Raw genomic sequence first — 19577 nt, 5'->3', positions numbered from 1 at the left:
ATGGGAGAAAAGGTGATGATGGGAGTGCTGGTCCTGCACCCCCTGCTGCTGTGGGTGCCAGTGAGGATGAAACAGAGAGGATAATTCAGCTCGTGGTTGCTCTCAAAGGAGATGTTTTCATAGGAATGCTGATCAGCAGACAGCATGCAACCTCCTCTTCCAGGAGGGCAGAGCAAGTGCTGCAGCCTGGGCTACAGGAAACATGTGTGTGCAGCTGGGAGAAGGTCAAAGCTCAACAGGCTTGACCACAGAGCCAGCAAAGTTGGGGATTCAGCACTGGTGCTTGTTCTGGACTTAGAAAAAGTCAGGGGGGAAAATGGTTGAGGTTGAAGATAGAAAGTAAAAGCCAGGAGCTGAAATCTATATTATAGGAGGATGAAGAAGAACAAGAGGCAAGTACAGATGAGGGAATGCAAAAACTCTCTTGAGAAGCAGCTGAACTGTGCACTGTGATATGTAATGTCAACCAGAAATATACTAGAATAAATAATTAAATGAAAACTTTTGCTTAACAAAAACATGACAAACTCCTGCCCCCATAGCATGCTCATAACTAGAGAGAATAAATAAATAGCAATGCTAAGAACCCAGGAAAAAAAAGGTTAATCTTTAGTGTGTGTGCTAGATAAAAAATGCCAAGTCTTCAGGCACTCTGAAAAGACATTAATAGGCACTCCAAATAGTGCTGAGATGGCCCATATTGTGATGGGGGGACCCCTCCCTCCACCCCTGCCAAACACACACATTTCTCTGCAGATTTCAAAGTAGTATTTAGAAAGGCTGCAGGAAAAATAACTTTTAATTAATGTCTTTAATTTGAGTGGATTTGAGTATTCTTTTCTAGAAAACCTGAGCTGACAGTGTAAAATACCTAGCAGTTTACTGCTCTCTTTAAAAACTGATATTTATTTGAATTTTATTAAGTGAACTATGTACAAAGGATTCACTTAAACATTTATGTGTTTAATTGGGCTATTTTTTTTTCAATCAAATAAAAGTGGTTGCATAGCTCTATCTCTGACAAAGAGGAGTTATTCTTCAAATGAAGATACCCTGCCAAGGACAGCTCCATTTGTTGATTAAATTACATTCAATAGATAAGCTGTTTTGCAAAGGGGGATGGGGAATAACCTCCATAAGTAGACACCATAAAGACCTTCATAAAGAGGCTGATGTTCCTGTAAAGGGGCTTGCTCCCTGCCCTTCTCTAGAAGTGTGGTTTTGCCATCATGAAAAGGAGCCCACTGATAGATTAGGCCTTTGACAAATGACCTCTTGCAAATATTGTTGAGAGGTCAAGGCCATGATAAGTTTGTGCTGTGTTGCTCTGCTTGTAGTTCCCAGATTTCCAGCAGTCAGCATGACCTCTATAAAAGCCCACTCCCTATTGTAGCATCCCATCTGGATAACAGGTCACACATGGAGCAGATTTCTCACTGAAACACTAGATTATGAGCAGGAGAAATCTTCTACCACTGTTTTAGGGTGTCAACTCCAAGAAACAGGGCAATACAAATAAATGGGGACAAGAAAAAAAAAGAGATGTTTATGTTTTAAAGCAGCACAGTTGCTTGCTCTTTGACTGAGTCAAAGTCCATACTCTGGTTTGGCAACAGACTAATAGTGCCTGAGGTGGAGACTGGAGTAGGAACTGCTCAAAGGGACTGCCTTTCACTGAGGGTGGATCAAAATCACCCTAATTTCTTGTCACCATGCAAGCTGTTACTGTTATGTTGCATTATTCACACCCTGGACTTGCCTGTGGGCCCATTCAGGGCAGCAGTGACGTGGCACAGCAGGATGGAGCTGCTGACTGAAGGGTCTAAAAGCGAGCCAGATGTAAGAAATCCCTGGGTCTGCAAAAGGAATTAGCAGGCAATTTCCCAAAAGTAACCGTCATTATGGCATATCATATAGCACACATTCAATTTTGCTGAGCTAGAGGCACTAATACTATTTTGTTTTCATTTCTAAATGTAATGCACAAGAAAAACAGATGGAAAAGAAGTGTTTTATCAGGAAATTCATTAAAGTGAGGGACTCTGCATTAAGGTGAGAGTATGCACAAAAGTGGAGACTGCACTAGACATTTGCAAAAGCTTCCACGTTCTGCATATTTAAGCTGTGTGAAGAAATCTTCTGAACTTGCATGCCTCTTTTAAAGGGGCAGTGTGAGTGTACACGTGTGAACACATTTGTATTGGTTTTGAAAGTCTAAAAATCAATGTGAAAATTCATTTTTGTCCATTGATTTCCCTAGGCGTGCATGTGGAAACTGCTCAGGTTTACATGCTGATTTCTGTTGTGATGGGTGCAGAGGCAGCCAAATTCCACAGAAGGTCCCAGAGAGGTCTGGGCATGCTCAATTTAACTCACAAAACTGAGCCTCAGCTGACATCTGGTGAAACAGCACTACAAGACCAATATCTAAGAACCCAAACAGCAAAATGTTTATCTAGAGTAAGATTCACTTATTGAAACATAGATGATTAGTGTCACCACGAGCCACTTGCTGCCACTTCCCAACCACCAGATGAATGAAGTGATGCTAGGTACTTATTAGCCAGGGAGAGTGAAGACATGAAATTTAAGATAAACTCCATTTTTTAACGCAACTTTTTTTAACTACTTGGCAGATATTTTTTCTCTCTTTCTTTGACAAGCTACAATAGCTCTATCTCTTCCTTCACAGTCAGAGACATCCTTGACCTGGGGGTCCAGCTGCAGCAGCAACCAAAACAGATAGCTCCAAACACACAGCTTTGCTTGCCATCTGTGGCATCCCATCTCTCTGTGGACTGCTGTGAAAGGGCACACCTGGGTAAAGTCACTGTCTAGAAAGAAACTTAAAAGACTGGCTCCCATCCTGATCTAAACAAACAGCTGGATTGGTCTCAAAAACTCTCAGGAACTTCTCTTGCGATGGATATTTGTTTCAAAAAATCATTATTATTAAAGTTCCTCTTTGCCACTTTTATAGGGCTTGAAATACCTTAAAGAAAACTGTTGACTTGATAATTACTTTTGCTGTGGAAATGTTAGAGTAAAAGATCTTTAAAGCACTTTCCAAGCAAACAGTGAAGTTACTAAAACAGCATAAAAAGAAAGCAGAAAGCAGTGGGGATGTAAAAAAGGCTTTGTCAACTATTTAATTTGTCTTAGGTGGCATCATTTCAGCATCTGGTTGAGTGTTGACATTGAGTGGAATCAAGAAAAGGATTTAGAAGGGAGGACAATTTGTGAGAGTCCTATTAAAGGCAAAACATTCAAAGGTGTTTTTCTATAAGCAATTTATCTGAAAAAGGCATTTTTCTTGTTTGCATATCCTCTGCAAACAGCACGGAGATTGCACACACTCATTTTTTGATTGGGACTGAGCACAACCTTTACAAGCATACTTGAGCTGCAGCTGCTGAGTTCTTAGATAAATGACTGAGTAAACTACCTACTAGTAAAGAAAGAATTCCATCAAGAAACGTTTCCTCTTTAGTGCGACCCAAACAGCTTCCATTCTTAAATCTTTGTAAGACTATATCAAGGTCCATATATATTCTGTCTGACATAAGGAGAAACTATGTACAAGAGCATGTAGTGGCAGATCAAGGGGGAATCGCTTCAAACTGAAACATTAGGTTTAGATATCAGGAGAAAATTCTTTACTGGTGAGGAACAGGCTGCCCAGAGAAGTTGTAGAAGCCCCACAGAAGTAGAAGCAGTGTTCAAGGCCAGGTTGGATGATCTGAGCACCCTGGTCTAGTGGAAGGTGTCCCTGCTCATGACAAAGGGGGTGGAACTAGATGATCTTTAAGGTCCCTTCCAGCCCTCTCCATTCTATCATTCTATGCCAAGGCACATACCTTTGCTAATTCTGGCTTAATTTGTTGCCAGAATTAGCAATGGTCATGCAAGAACCTTCTGCAGTCAGTACACATAAGAAGCAACATCCAGAAAGGGACTCAGACCACCTGGAGCAACTATTTGGTATTCTTTATTATTCAAAAAGTGCAACTGAGCTGCTTGTTTGGAATCCCTTCCCAGTTAAAATGCAGAAAAATAGGAGCTACCAGAGCAGGGTTTATCTGCTGTACCTTACTGTATATTTTAAGAGGAAATACAACACAAGTGACTTTTCTGCTTTGTTGTCTCTGAAGGGAGTCTGGGGTACTAGTCCAGTGAGAATCTCGGCATTGTGCAAAGAGAGGGGAAATTGATTTCACTTCTGCAGTAGGTGAACTTCTTGCAGTAGGCTGAGAAAGCTCCTCATTAGCAGCACATTAGCTATTTGCTCCTGGGAATTTGAGCATTGTAATTGATGCTGGGTATTGGTTTCTCCTTCATTGCTCCATGATAAATGCACACCTACAGCAAATTTGAGGTTTGATTAAACAAAATTATGTGATCCTCTAAAGAAAGGAGGATTTAATCATATATATGAGTGTCTGCATACAGCAAGACTAAAGAATTTCAATTTGGCATTTTTTCCCTCACTTTTTTACCCTGCAGAACTTTGTGAAATGTTATGCATTTAGTTACAGACCAATTGTAAGTAACCAAAATAGCTTAAAAAAAAATACATGCATTAAAAAAACATATATTTTTAAAAAGATAAATCCATTGAGAAGGCTATATCTGCAACAGAAAAAGTAACCAGCTCCACTGAATTAATTATTTTGTATCAGGCTGTTTGCTGGGCTGCAGTTTTACCTTATATAGTGTTCTTTGTTTCACATAACTACTTTAATTCTTTCAGGACGCATTCCAAGTTTCAACTTCTTTTCCTGCTTTTGCAGCTGATTACACATGACAGTTTTTCATTGTTACTGTGTCAAGAAAAAGATCTTCAGCTATTTAATTTATCTTAGCTTTGTTTCAAAATAGGTTTAACTTCTTATTAATTAGCTGATTATCTTTTACATTCATTTATGTCTTTCATATTTCCAAATCCCAGTATATCCCTTAGCATCACTTTTTTTTTTTATGACTACTTTTCCAACACCCTGATTGATTATGTGAATTCACATTCTCTGTAGTACTGTACTCTCATGTGAATCTGTTAATTAGAATTCCTGCACAACTTCTTGGAAGTAGGAATTGTAGGTTTTATTTTTGAAGGTATATAATTTGTTCTCTACAGTCTGGCTAATTCTGAAATCTTTTCTCCTTCAACTTGGAAAATAGGCTGTACTTAAGGTTAATTGATTAGAGTTTGCCAAGTATTCCAGACTGTGAGTCCAGGATAGTCTTAAAATTAACAGCAAAAAAGGTACAAATATTTAAGATACTAAGTCTTGCAATTAACAGGTTTGCATCCAAGACACTTTCATATTCAGGATATTTTTTCATAAGTGGCAATTATTGGGTATTTTAGATGAAACCATATGTTATTTCCAAGACCTTGATAACTATATGTGATAATTATTTATAAGACATCATGAATAGAAATCCTGGTAAAATTATTTTTTGGCAAAGGAATCCTGGAACAGCTCCATGGTAGATCAAGTATCTACATATTTTCTGTTGCCAAATTTTACTCACTCCCAAATTTGTCTTAATCTTTATTTGCCTATATATTCAGAAGGAGGAGGGAAGTAAGCGGATGCATATCCTGGCCTTGAGGATCACATTAGAAATCAGGAAAAGACATGGAAGTGCTTTTTCATAAGCCCATTCATCACTGCAAAACTACCTTTCCACATTTACTGATTTCTTTTGGTTTAGTAATACTGTCTTATGTTCCATGGGACTCTTTTCTGTAAATCTCCTTTTGATAGTGTCCTTGCTCTCCATAAATTTTTGTCCTCTGTCCTCAGGGACCATGATATTTCTCAATTCTCTTAATAAAGAGTGGAATGTTTCCAGTCTGTCATTCCTTTATTTGCTTGGAAAATGGCCATCCATGCCTATAGCTGCAAGCTCCATTATTCTGTTATTTCAGTGCTCATCCTGACACTCTCTTGCTGCCAATCCCAGTAAAACAAAGGTGAAAACAAAGTTCTTAATGGCTGGCTACAAACTTATCTGAGCCAGCTTGGAGAGTCCTGCTTCACTGAACAACCAAGAGCTCAAATTATTTATGCTCTCTTTAAAAAAAAAAACATTATATATATATATATATATATATATATAAATATATATATATATAATTAACAAAGTGCAGAAGTACTGAAGCCACAGCTTCTCCCTCAATACTGACCTGTCAGGTGAAGCCTGATTTGTTAAAAGCGGCGCCAGTTCTGTACAGAGAAGCAAGTTGCTGTGATGCTTGTCAACTCTATCAGCTAGAAGAACACTTCAGCTGCTGGGAATTTACTTTGGTACAAACTCAGATCATCCCATCTTAGGAGCAAGAACATGTGCACATTGTTGCTCATGCCTTCACACCCTCAATGGATGGGGACTCCTGGACTCCTCTCTACTTATGTGTATGTGTGTGTGTGTATATATATATATATCTATATATCTATATATATATATGTGTGTGTGTGTGTGTGTGTGTATGTGTGTTTATTCCAATGTAACTTTCAGGGAAACAACAAAGCTTTTGTGCCTTTTTGTGTGTGTGAAAATTGACAGGGTTTCAACAACTGCTTTAATTCTATCAAGTACTTAGGTAGTGTTGCTTCTCATTTTAGAGCTTTGACATTTAAAAAAAGGGGAAACAGCAGTACTGGATTTCTAATCTTTTATATGACAGGCTCAATGAATGCAAACTGCTCTATTTGAGGGTTGAATTTAAGCCACAGTTCTGCAAATCTCTTCAACATTTGCTTACCACTGAAACACAACTAGTCCTGCTGGTGTCAGTACAGTAATAGCTTCTCAGCTCTGCTTTTTATAAAGCTTTCTGTTCCTTTTAAAAATGAGTGTTTTGTATCAATGTGAAGCAGAAGTCATTTAAAAAAAACTGCAACCCAATTATTGATAACCAACAATCTTTCTTTAGGATGCAGTAGACTAAAATAGGCCATACATGTGGTAAAAAGAGGACACCAAAGCAGAAACAATAACTCTACAGTGTTTTCCTCCTTGTGGAATATAGTAATAAAATGCCTGTCATTGTTTCATTTTGACACGTGGCTATCCAATGTAGGCATTCATTGCAATGGGTACCTTTGAGATGGATTATCTCTGGTCCTTTATCTATCCTTAACTATACTTGCAATGAAAAGTATAGCTAAGTCCTATACCCTCAGACACCTGCCCTGCTGCAGGCTCTTTTCAGCACAAGAGCTTGAAATTCTGTTCTGCTCAGCATCATCCAAGTACAGATCAAGTTGTTCTTTCCAAGGCCTCCCATTGCTCTTGACATGGGCTGGAAATAATGGCCAGGTTTATTGCTGTGTTATTATTGCTCTAAGGTCAAGCTCCCAGCTCTTTCATCCATTCTCCTGCTCTCCTGTTCTTTCATTTGCTCATCTTGACCCAACTCACACTTGTGAACTACATTGCATTTGTTAGATCAAGAGGCTGCCTGCCTGCCATGCCTCAGAGCATTAAGTAGGGCAGTGGTCCTTTGGGTCCTTTCCCTGGGGAATGGATCATGGTACGGAGAAATAAATGTTATTCTCTTCAGCCAAGAGTGAATGTGTGTGTTGTATCTGTTGAACACATCTCTGACACTGATTTAACAGCTCTTTCTTCATATGTACACACATACTCTCTCCCACTGCCGAGGTACAAAAGTTGAAATCACACAAATATAAAAAGGTCACATTTACTTCATTCTGTCCTGCTTAGGTTACAGTTTTGGGCAGTGCCACCAGGTGAATCTTCAAGCTCTTTTGAAGTAGTATTTTGACATTTTCTCTACCTGGAAACATCATGATGAGAAAAATGTACTTTTTCAAGCTGCAACTACAGTTCTCTAGTAGTTTTTGGAATATTTCACAGTTTAAAAAGACCTATCAGATGGAGTCCATCTCATCACTAGAAATGCTGTAGCACACCCTACTCTGGTTTAAACAGGATAATTTTCAAAGCAATCCAGTGAGTTTAAACATCTGGTGTAGGCTTCAGACAGTTTTTTAAATTCCCAGTGGAAGCTAAGGACAGGGTGTGTACAGAGCCAAAGCAATAGGTGGCCCAGAGACAGGTTTCCCCATGGACTGCTGAGTGACTGGGCAAGTGTCAGCAGGAGGGACATTGCCAGGCACTGGACAGCTCTCCAGGGTTTCTGATGGCCTTTTCTTCAGGAAGTCAAACTCTCTGTGCAGTCTTCTGTAAGGAAGGCAAGAACAGTGCTATCTACAGAGCACAGCCAGATCACAAACCAAGTAAATCTCTCTGTCTGCTCCAGCTCTTTAAGGAGAGAGGCTAGTGAGTTCAAGCCAAGGCCACAAGTCCTCAAGTCCTCTTGGTCACATCAGGATCTTTGTTTCACTGGACATTTTTTAAATAAAAATTTGTGAGGGTTATGAAGAATAAAAAAAAAAATGAAACAAGTATTATGCTTCATGCTGTGGTGTCAGCCTGAGATCTTCAAAGTGACCAGGAGCACAAGTGTTGCCTCCCACTAATGTCTCTTTACAAAGCCTGCCAGGCAATATCCTGCAGACAGTCATGGTGGCAGTGCTGTCTGCCTGAGGCATGTGAATGCCTTGGACTTGTTAAGATGAATAGACATTTTGTGTTTCTTGTGCCTGAGGCAGGATTAGCTGAGTTGATAATTGCCTGAACCTCAAGCCTGGCCCTTGGGGATGCCATTGGGACAGAATACCAGCATGACACCTATTTCTAGATGGAAACTCTGTTGATACCTTCTGTTCTCTGAAGGGAAGAATGGTTTCTGCTGCTTTTGGGAAGGCTGGGAAAGAAGTGTTGCATTGCTGCTTGTGTCTTACTGAGAGCACTCACTGCTCAAAGCAGGGTGATATCACCCGAGGTGTCAACAACACAGAAAGAACCTCAGTGCTAACAAGTCCCAAACACTCAAAAAAGACAAAGATGATGCAGCCCAAGTGAAAATTGATTTTGAGATGGATTGAAATCCTGAGGATTAGCAACAGCCATTTCCTTGCTTTTGGAGATCTCTAAAGAGGCTTCCTCCCTGCTGCAGCTGCTGTTCTCCTGATCTTGTCCCCTACTGCAGGCACAGTGCTGAAAGGGAAGTAATCACTTTATGGTCCATTTTGGGATTCCCCAGCACCATTTACTGCTGAGTTTGACTGTATAAAGATGCTGAGGCCATTAAATGGATTGAAAGCCATATTGTGACCCTCATTAGACAGAAGATCAGTGAATTTTTCAGTAATGGGTTGTGACCTCAAGCAGGCCTATTTTGTCTATTTTTTAATTTCTGGGCTTTGTGCTTCCATTCCCACAGCAGCCCCCATACAGGTGATCCCCTGGAGCTGCACACCTTTGGGGATGGTCAGGCTCGCTGCCTGCATGAGGGGATGTGAGCAGGTCCCCCATGCCCTGGGTTTGGTCACCCAGCAGTTCTCAGCTGCGTCCGGCTTCCAACTCCCCGCTGCAGTGGCAAAGCCTGAATTACACCCCGCGTTCCCTGTCGGAGGTGGGCACACAAGTGGACAGAAATCTCAGAAAAGTGTTTTCCTGGGCGGGCAGAAGGGGAGGGCGGTGGTGGCGGCACTTCCCCCCCTTGTAACGCTGACCCTTGTCCCTGTGTTTGCCTTGCAGGGACCTGCCATATCGGCTGGGCCTACTACTGCACGGGCGGGGGCGCGGCGGCCGCCATGCTGGTGTGCACCTGGCTGGCCTGCTTCTCGGGCAAGAAGCAGAAGCAATACCCCTACTGAGCCGGCCCCGGGCAGGGGCCCTGCCAGGCTCGCCCGGGTCTGCTGGACATCAGCGACAGACAAGGAATTTTCAAGTGCTTTCCCTCAGGAGCAGGAGGGCGGGTGGGCCCGGGGTGGCCGGGAGGTGAACGGTGGTGCGAAGCCACCGGGCCGGGCTGGGCAGGGACCGGCCCTCTCACCTGAGCCTGCTCAGGGTCTGCTCCACAGAAACATAAGCAAGGAAAACTCTGCTTTGGCAAATGGTGAAATTCTGCATGCACCAATTACTGGACAGGCTGGTGAGGGGCGGCAGTGCCCACGTGCTGGGGTAGCGCCTGGCAGCCCCTCAGTGCGGCGTTCCCGAAAGCACACACGCACGCACAGATGTTGACCATGGCACAAAATAAGTAGAGGGGAAACTTTTTTTTGGTGCGATTCTTCTTTCTTTTCCTTTTTATTTTCTCTCCTTTTTTTTTTTTTTTCCCCCACTTCTCTCTGGTGGTTTAAGACTCGGTGTTGCAACACTTTTTAATCTATACATTAAACTTAATAAAAGGACCAATAAGCCACTTTATCAGTATTTTGTATAATCTCTACACATTTTTCTTCCTCAAACATTTATCCACTGCTTATTCAGCCCTATATAACTTTTATTAAGACTCTGTGTTTTCAGCATTATTGCAAAATGCAACATAATTACTTGGCATATGTACCCTTACTATAGTACTTTTGATGAAATGCAGTAAATGGACGTTTTCCCGTCCATTGGAAATTCCACTCACGGTACTGTAGAGCTCTGTTGGTTACGTACAACTAACAGCAAACTTCTTCCAGACATAGATTTCTGTTGCTGTTATGTTTAGCTCATTGATGTTGTATTGTGCTGTACCATGTTTATTATTTCAATATTCATTTTTGTAAAATATATATATAATATGTGCTATTTTATGTTTGTATTTGAAAAATCTCTGTAAATAAATTTTTCCTTGATCAATATTTGCAGTGTATGGTTGTTCCAGTAGATGAAACTGTTCCTTCCCAAATCTCCACTGGAAAAATTCTCAGAAATACTCACAAATTTTATAACCATGCTGTATCCTTTTACCCAATTTAGGGTTCAGTTACAGTGCCTGAGGATAGACATCTACTGCCACTGGAGACATTCTGGCATATTCCACATTTTTGCCTGCTGCCTTCAGGTGTCCTGAAGAATTTCAGCAAGACCTTCCCCATTTTGTCTTGGCTGCTGCAGATTCCAAATTTCACACAAAACTTTATATCCCAGTTTAGCCAACTGAAGTAAGCCTTTACAATACCAATACCAATAACTGATCAAATACCTTAATACCAATAACTGATCAAATACCTACCAGGCAGCATTCTCTGCACAGGACATTAGCACTGTACATAATTTTTTTAAAAAAAATCAATATTTTATTTTCTTTGTTTAAAGCAGTGTGAACTTATTTATAAGTTCATAACCATTTTATTTAATCGTAACTAAAATAATGTTATTCCCTTTCAAATTTGTTTTTCTGATCCTGCTTTCCCAGTATTATATTTCTGTTGTGTATATTTAGGTTACCATCTATGTTTCAGTTGCAATTCTGGTGGTTAACACTTAGGGCTGAGCAAATCTGGCATCATGCCAGTGCTTTGTACATTGCACTGGGTAGATTTTTGGAGGAATGTGGAAATAGCAATGTCAGCTTAGTGATCAATCCTGATATCACTCAATAGAGTTTTATTGAGTTTTATTATCAGTTAAGCATTGTTTATTTGCTTTATGGTGCTGTGCAGTGAAAACAAAATCGTACCTTAACGCTCCCAGATTAGCCCATAATAGCCTCATCTCATCTGACTGCACTTCTGCTGAGGAGCACACCAACCATGCTGTGGGGATTTGCCTCCCTGCACAGTCTTCCCGTAGCACCAGCAGAAGCAGCTCTTCCCTCCAGATTCCAGCTTTTAAAGCTGATCCCTTCTTACGAGCACTCAGGACGATACCCAACCCTCCTGTGGGAGGTCAGCAGCACCCCATATATCCTCACAGTAAGTATGAAATGTACCTGTTAGAGTTGTAGATTGCTGCTTTACTAAAACTGAAGGAGATATAAACACAATTTTGACTGTGGCTCCCCTGACTGCAGTCAGATCTTTGGCAGGTGTATCTCAATCAAAAAATGCTGCCTTTGTACACTGTGTTACTGTGGAAACATGCCTTTCTTTCCACTGAAAATGTGCTTGGCTATAAAAAGTTTCTGTGACCTGGCTATAAATATGTGTGTTACTATTCCACATTTGTCTCTAGCAAGGTTATATCCTGGACTGTGCATTGTGGAGAGCACTTTGACTTTTTTTAGATTCTTTGTATGCTTGGGTTTAGGCTTGATTTATCATGACAAACTGGAACTATACAATTACTTCATGAAAAAAATTAGGGTTTTGTTGCAATGCAATACCATTATAGCTTGACTGAATTTGTATACAATCTCCTTTTTGAAATTTGGGCTCGAATAAAATGTCAATTTTTAATAATCAAGCCAATGACATATGCTGCACCTGCTTTGAAGCTGTTTATCATATAGCCTTCAGCTGCTGTGTTATGAATAAAGCAATCACAGCCTAATTAGGTTTGTCCATATTTGTGCATTTTGGTTCTGATATCCATTTTGCACTAGAATATAAATACCATTTAATATCATGGTTATCAAGCCTCACAGCAAACTCTAATAACTGAACTGGCAAAAGATTGTTTTCGATTTCTCAGTCTGGAGTGTCAATGAAATATTTACAATACTTACAATGTTTAATTTTCCATTTATTTATTCTTGAAGATGAGGAGCTTGGCCTTGCATTTCTCTAAACAAAAGAGGTAAGCTTGCACAAAATCCTAGGTCACTGATATTTTCTCCTGCCATTGCTGGCAATTGTATTCCATAATCCTGTTCATAAATTTATCAAGGTACATTTTAGAACTGTTTAAGCAGTTTTCCCCTGACAAAGACATTTGGAAATTTATTGCAAAATCTCATTCTTTGGGTGATTATACACTTCCTGTGTTCCAGACCACCCACAGATCTTAGTCCACTTCAAAAAAAACCACTGGATGCTGCAAGTTTCATCTGCCACTCCCAACTAATACAGGAGCTATATATATGCAGAAAAAAGTCCTGTAATTGCAGACTACTGTTCATTATCAGAAGCTGTTTTAGGACAACAGGATAATTTAGGTGGGAAACAACCTCAGAATATCTGTGGTTCAACCTGCTACCCAAGGCAGGGTCAGTGATAAGGCTACAATAGGTTGCTTAGGAGTTTATCTCACCCAATTTTGAAAACCTCCTAGGATGGAGATGTACATCATCTCTGAGCAGCCTGTGCCACTGCCAGACTGTTCCAAGAGGGAATGACTTTTCCTTATAATTGATCACATTTTTCAATTATTGACAACTGTCTCTCATCCTCCCCCTGAGAATAACCGAGAAGAGCTCACATCTATCTCCTGCCACCTCCCCATGGGTGCTGGGTGGCTTCTCTTGGGTTACTGTGTGCTCCCACAGCCATCCTGTCACCAGGCTCAGTAAGTCCTGGCCTACATCACTGCAGGGCCCTCTTCCTTCAAGTGCACTTGTCCTGGTTGAATTTCATAAGGTTCCTCTTGTGCCATTCCTGCAGATTGTCTCAGCCCTGTGGCTGGCAGCCCTACACCTCAGTATATTGCCTGATTCCCCCAGCTTGGTGTCACCTGAAAACTTGGTGAGAGCACACTCCTCCACTGATAAAGCCATTGGACAGGACAGGTTCCAGAACAGACATTTGGATACCCCATTCACTGGAAGCATCCAGGTCCAAACAGGAAACATGACCCTCTGAGCCTCATCATCTAATCAGGCTTTAACCTCCCCATCCAGACCATATTAGCCCAAATTTGGTGCAAAACCCAGGGGGCCTGTGTCAAAAGCCTTGTTAAAATCCCTGCAAACATCCACTGCTCTTGCCTTGGTCACAAATCCCGTCAATATACCATGGTGAGTCAGAAAGGCTTGTCTGGAATAAACATAATCTGACTGGAAAGGCACTTCATGTATAAGCTGGAGAGGGGCAAGTGGAGGTGGAACTTGATGCAACTTAATTTACATAATTTTAGTCTTTGGGAATGACTGTGGGAGAACATTCCCTCACCCAAATCCCAGAGAGCTGGGGACTTTCCCTATGCATCTTAATGTGCACTGCCAGACTCCAGACTCCAGTCCTGAGCACTAACACAGTATTTCCTAAGAGGAAAAATGCAAATTGTGTCATTCAAGCATTAAGTCAGTCATGTCTGCATAAATATGAGGCATGTGAAGGCCTGTCTGGAGTTTTAGAGAGCATTAAGCTATTCCTATCAAATAAGTAATTGCTTTTCAAGACGACAATATTAACAAACAAATTTTTACTATGTGCCGTAGAGTTTGCTCTCTCCCAAAACCACAAATATAAGTCTATGACAAAAATCCCCAGTCCTTAAAAATGTTTTGAAGTTATAACTCCTGAGGCAATTTAACCCCTCTATTTCCTTTTTCTTGAGGGAAAATCCAGAAATCAGTTGTTACTGCAATTTATCTGTCATTCATTGAAATAGTCTGTGAAAAATATCAAACTGAATGACAAGACAGATAATCTGTACATCAACATAAGCATTAATTTTTCTCTACATACTTAACCTTTCAGAGAGACAATGGTGAAATTAGATATGTCTTTTTTTAGAAATGACATTTAAGTGTAATCCCTTAAGAAGACAGGATTTTAGATATATGCTTTTGAGTATTAAGTGTTTTTATTATAATTCTTGAAATAATGATGGATCAAAGAAAAAAAAGGAAAATTTTGAAACAGTTTCAAGCTCACTTGTCTTAGTGACAGAAGGATGGTTATTAGGCTAACGTATAAATAGATGGCCTTTTTCATGTTCCTCACCAAGAAACAGAATGTTCATTGAAATTTAAATGGATATTTTAGCTGAGTAAAGACAGGCTCTGACTCCTTCTGTGGACAATTTTGAGACCTTTTAGTCTGCTAGAAGTATCTGCTGTGAATGTCAGTATGTTGGGTATATATTCTATGTTATGCTAAGCATATTAAGAATGTAATTCATTCCAATAGGCGTGGACCAAACTTCATGACCCTACTCCAAAAATTAGAGGAGTCTGTGGTAAATAGTCCACTGACTTAACTCAGGCATGGATTCAATGGGAAAAATGCAATAGCTATTCTTTATCTGGCTTTATATTATGTTTTGGTAAAGTTTCCATCTTTTTCCCTATGGAAAATATACAGACATACACAGACACACATTTTATAAGCAAAAACCCCCTATATCTTCTTGGTTTTGTACTTATCGAAATGTTTCTTGTGATCCAAGAATTAACTAAAAAAGATTCTACAAAAGCAAAATCTATGTGACATGTAATATTGGCAATTTGTGTTTATTTAGGAGTTATATTTTCAAATTTCAGAAGCTCTTAATAAAATAATGTTTTGTATTTATTTTTCAGATAAATAAACTGCTGTATTTGGATAATAAAGCATCTTTTTTTTGCAAAGGAAGCCAGCTATGCATCCTTATTTTGCTTGTTCCAGAACAAGAAAAAGCAAAATGGATTAATGTATATAATGAACTTTTCAAAAGATATAAAGTAAAATCTGCTATTGATGTCAGGCTGAAGTTCTTTGCTGATATTACCAGACTGGGTGGGTCCAAAGGGACTCTTTCTACTGCTAAATGGAAATGATAATGAACAGAAACAGGGCCTTGTACTGGGGAGCTTGCTGATGACCCTACTACAGGGTGGTGGTAGATGCCCCACACCTGCGACTTACTGTGGCTCAGTAACTCCGTATAAAGCATTTGGATTATTCTCTTCCATATTATAGCAACAACAGTGTCAGTGTACTTTATTTGACCAGCACCTAGGAAAAATATTTCCCAATTTATCAGTAGGGCCCTACTGCTGTATTGCACAAAAAGCACCCTAAAGTAAAGTAACTCCACTTTACAGCAAGAGTAAAGGACTCTCTTTCACTCAATGAAAGAGAGTGAAAGAGAGTCTTTTGGTAGGGAAATGGAGAAAAGAAATCTCAATTAAAACACAAGCTATAATTAGGATAGTGCATTTGAAATGATGAAGTGCTTCTTGCCTGGAGCTCTGTGGCTATATTAAGAATTACAGTGTGAGATATTTGTTTTCAAGTAGCTGTCAACATATCATTTGTTTTCTACTCTTCTGGGATTAATACCTAATTATGGTGCACACAGAAATTAAAAAGACATTAGAGTGCCTTACTGCACCTACCTGTCTCTCTGGCCAAAATCAGAGCTTGCAGAAGCTGCTTCCCACTGCTCCCTCCTGTTGGCTTCAGCATGTCCATGTGCCTGACAGCCACCAGAGGAAATGCCTCCACTCAAAGGCATGCTTAGTGAGCAGGGTATCTGCTGCTGTTCTCCACATCACACTCTCCAGACCTCTGCTACAGCTTGCTGCTGCATGGCATGGCTGTCACTTCTGGAAGGTTTCAAGCTGTTTCTCAGTAACTGATCAGAGTACCTTGTTGTGGGATAATCCATTCGTTTAAGTGTTTAATTTCCAGAGCATTTCTTATGCCCCACTGTCTTGAAGACCACTGAACAACAGTGACCTAATAGTTGTTATTACCAATGTCTATTCTATTTTTTTTTAAGTTCTGGGGCAACAATACTAGGAGAAGTCACACTGTGGGCAACAGACCCATCTGTGGTAAGAAGGAAGAAGTTAACTTTTCAGAAATAGCATGTAGAAAGTAAAGGCAGCCATGCCCAGATGTGCAGCGACATTTCAAAGAGGAATAACATTAAATGTTTAGCTCTGCAATGAAATATTAATCAATCTGCATTTGCTGTCTATGTGTAGCAGTGGTATTCACCTCTCTGAAGAGTTACTCTGTGTTTGTCATGTACTGGTGAGCAGTTTCATGGCTCCTCAGTCTGTTGTTACGCCTGCTCATACTGTCAGTATCAAGGAATGTGAATTATAGGGCAGATTTCTGGGCCAGCCTGACTCTCAAGGAGGATCTGAAAGATATTTTAGCTAATGGAGAAAGATTACCGAAGCATACCTTTCCAGTAGCTGATTTTGGGTGACCTGTGACTTTCAGTGTAGCTATGCTTAACTTGCAGCAATGAAACCAGCAGCAGAGACCTAAGAGATGACTAGATAAAAACTGTTGAAAAATTATAGCTGTCAGCAAGTAATATAAGCTGAAAACTTGTTTTTGAGCAATTTTGATATGAAAATTTAGGCACTTGAATGAAAATAACGGGTATAGAAATTCCAAACGTACATCAGCAGTGTTGATAGTTGGATTTTCAGTAACTTCTGTTCCAGGCAATAGGTGTGGTTTTGTTTTCAGTTTATCCAATATTAGGAAGATTGAGGTCTAATTAAATGCTTATTAAGCGTTGCACTTCTCCATTTGTCCTTCCTTTCCATTTTTTACTCCTACAAGACATTGATCTTCCTGGTGGAAGCCACTGTATTCAGTGGTATTTTGTCACTCTGTGCCTGGACATTTCAGGATTTTTTTGTTTTGTTTTGTTTTAAAGGCAAATGCTTTTTACAAAAGATTCCAAAAGATTCAGCAGTATTTCATGTGCAGTTTCCTTTGGGAGCTACAGTAAAACTCCTGTGAATGCAGCACTCAGTGCTGGGGACTTCACTGGCCTACATAATTAGGAAACATTGCTGCCTGAACCTCGTTCAGACAGATGATTTCAACAGTCAAGAAGTAAATGTACTTAGAAGCAAAGCCTGCTGTTCCTTTTTCATTGCCTCTCAGGCAGCAGGACCATTCAGAGCTGCCTCAGCACAATTACAAAATGTTCTGAGCTGCTTGGAGCCATTTCAGTCAATCTGAACATTTATTTCCTTTCATGGCAATGCAGAGCGAAGGTGCTGACAGACCCTAAATACTTTGCTTGAGCTATTCAGCAATTCACAACCCAGCTTCTGAGGCAGGTGGTTATAAGCTGTCCAGTGTTTTAAGGAGCAGAGGTATTGCTCCCTCATGCTGATACTTTAACCAGCTATGACACTGTGGGTGGGGAGAGATCTCAGGAGCAGTGGTAAACTGGAGATCTTCTTTTTCTCCTTTGCATCATGGGCCCAAAGAGAGGCCAGTGTACCTGACACCTGATGGCTATAGACCACTGAACATATAGGATGAGAAAATAAAAAAAGTGATTGGTAACTTTTCTGTACACTTTGGATAGCATATCTGAAAACAGCTGAACTGGAAAGGTGATAGCCTTGGACTCTGACTGCCACCCTAACTGCCCTGACTGCCAGCTCAGCTTCAGGACACCATGAAAAGATGTCATCCTGCCAATGAGGAGGAACCATTTTCCATATTAGCAGTATTTTTTTTCTTGCCTACTTACCTCTAGGAAAAAGAAACACTCCTATGTTGCTCAGGCTTAATTGTATAAAAAAAATCCTGCCTCTCTCCTTCAAAAATCAAGTAAGGCTGACAAATGTCCTGAAGACCTTTTTAATGACTAAGAGGCATGCATTGTGGCAACTGTTTGCTGTCTCCTGAATAATGGAATCTGTGATGAGACATTTGTTTTGTAGGGAAACAATGTCAACTCAAGTAGATGAAGGATAGAGTAGCAACTTTCCCACATTGTCAGCTAAGTCAGTTCCCTTTTATCTTTTGGCCTCTTAGTACACTCCCATGTTAAAATTAGTACAAGTTAAACAGAAAGTGGCCATAAACATGTTAAAAATGCTCCTACAATGCTTTGAGGATGTAACTGTTGACTTTACTAATATAAAAACTAGAAACTGGTAGGAACCTATGCCTTTTGCACAGCATAAGAGAGCTGGCTTTTGAATGATAGGCCCCATTGCAGTATTATTCCTACAGCCTGAGGATGTTTCTTTTCTGGGAACTGACAGAACTTGAGGTTTCTTAAGGAGGCTTTGGATTATAGGCACAGCATGGGCTCTGTCTTGTGAGCCACGTCTAACGAAAAAAATCAAGGAATTCTCGAGTGTCGTCTGATCTCAGTTCAGGACTAAACCTCCAAAAATCTCCACAACACTGGGAGATTCCATAGCATTTTTTGATTTGTGGATCAACTGCCTGTGGAGAAGGGCATCTAAAAATAACTGACCGATGAAGGGACATGCAGGGGAGCTTTAGCAATGGAGGAGCAACCTGAGGGAGGCAAGAAGAAAATTGGACTGTCTTCTGAAGTGTTACTGCTGCTGACAAAGTACCCACTTATTCTTAGCATCCTACAGTTCAGCACAAAAGGGCTGAACTTAGAGGGAAGCAACAAATTTATCATATCAGTGTATCTTATACACTCAGCTATGTTAAATTAAAACCACTAAATGAACAATATTGAGACTCCTCTGAGCAGTGGCTCATGGCCTTGGGCATGCACACTCTGAGAACTGAGATAAACTAGCCTTGGCATTCCAAGAGGACCAGAGCATGAAAAACTGAATGTGAGCACAGACTGATAGAAGCCCCAGGGTATCAGGATCTACACATACCTTACTAGCATAGTTGGGAGCTGTGCACGAGGTGGGACCTTGCATAGCTGGAGCTGGAGAGGCAGGCTGATCTGGGGATGGTTTTAGTCCCAGGGTAGCCAGGTGTGCCTACCAGAGGCTGTCTCCCACCTGAAGAGCATGATGTCACCCTCTTCACTGCAGCATGTGTCACCAGAGCCACCCAGCTCCTGCCCTGCACCTTTACAGGGCATGGGACTCTGCTGGGTCTGGTTCACCATGGCTTTCCTTTTGTCTC

The 19577-nt window shown here is 40.6% G+C and overlaps 1 protein-coding gene across 2 annotated transcripts in view; it reads left to right on the top strand.

Annotated features, from left to right (window-relative positions):
• The window catches only part of LHFPL6 (LHFPL tetraspan subfamily member 6), a 136782-nt gene extending 126049 nt beyond the window's left edge, over positions 1–10733 (top strand). Inside the window, exons 4-5 of one of the 2 annotated variants that reach the window (XM_050970565.1) lie at positions 9323–9514; positions 9640–10733. In XM_050970565.1, the coding sequence (XP_050826522.1) occupies positions 9323–9514; positions 9640–9758 (311 nt within the window). In that variant the 3' untranslated portion in view covers positions 9759–10733. The remainder of the gene's footprint in view (positions 1–9322; positions 9515–9639) is intronic. The other variant, XM_030234732.2, reaches the window with a different exon arrangement.
• Positions 10734–19577: the final 8844 nt, after the last annotated feature.

Source organism: Serinus canaria, chromosome 1 (genome assembly GCF_022539315.1).
Source record: "Serinus canaria isolate serCan28SL12 chromosome 1, serCan2020, whole genome shotgun sequence".
NCBI lineage: Eukaryota > Metazoa > Chordata > Aves > Passeriformes > Fringillidae > Serinus > Serinus canaria.
Note: the sequence above shows the minus strand (reverse complement) of the source record. Positions and strands in the feature narration are given on the sequence as shown.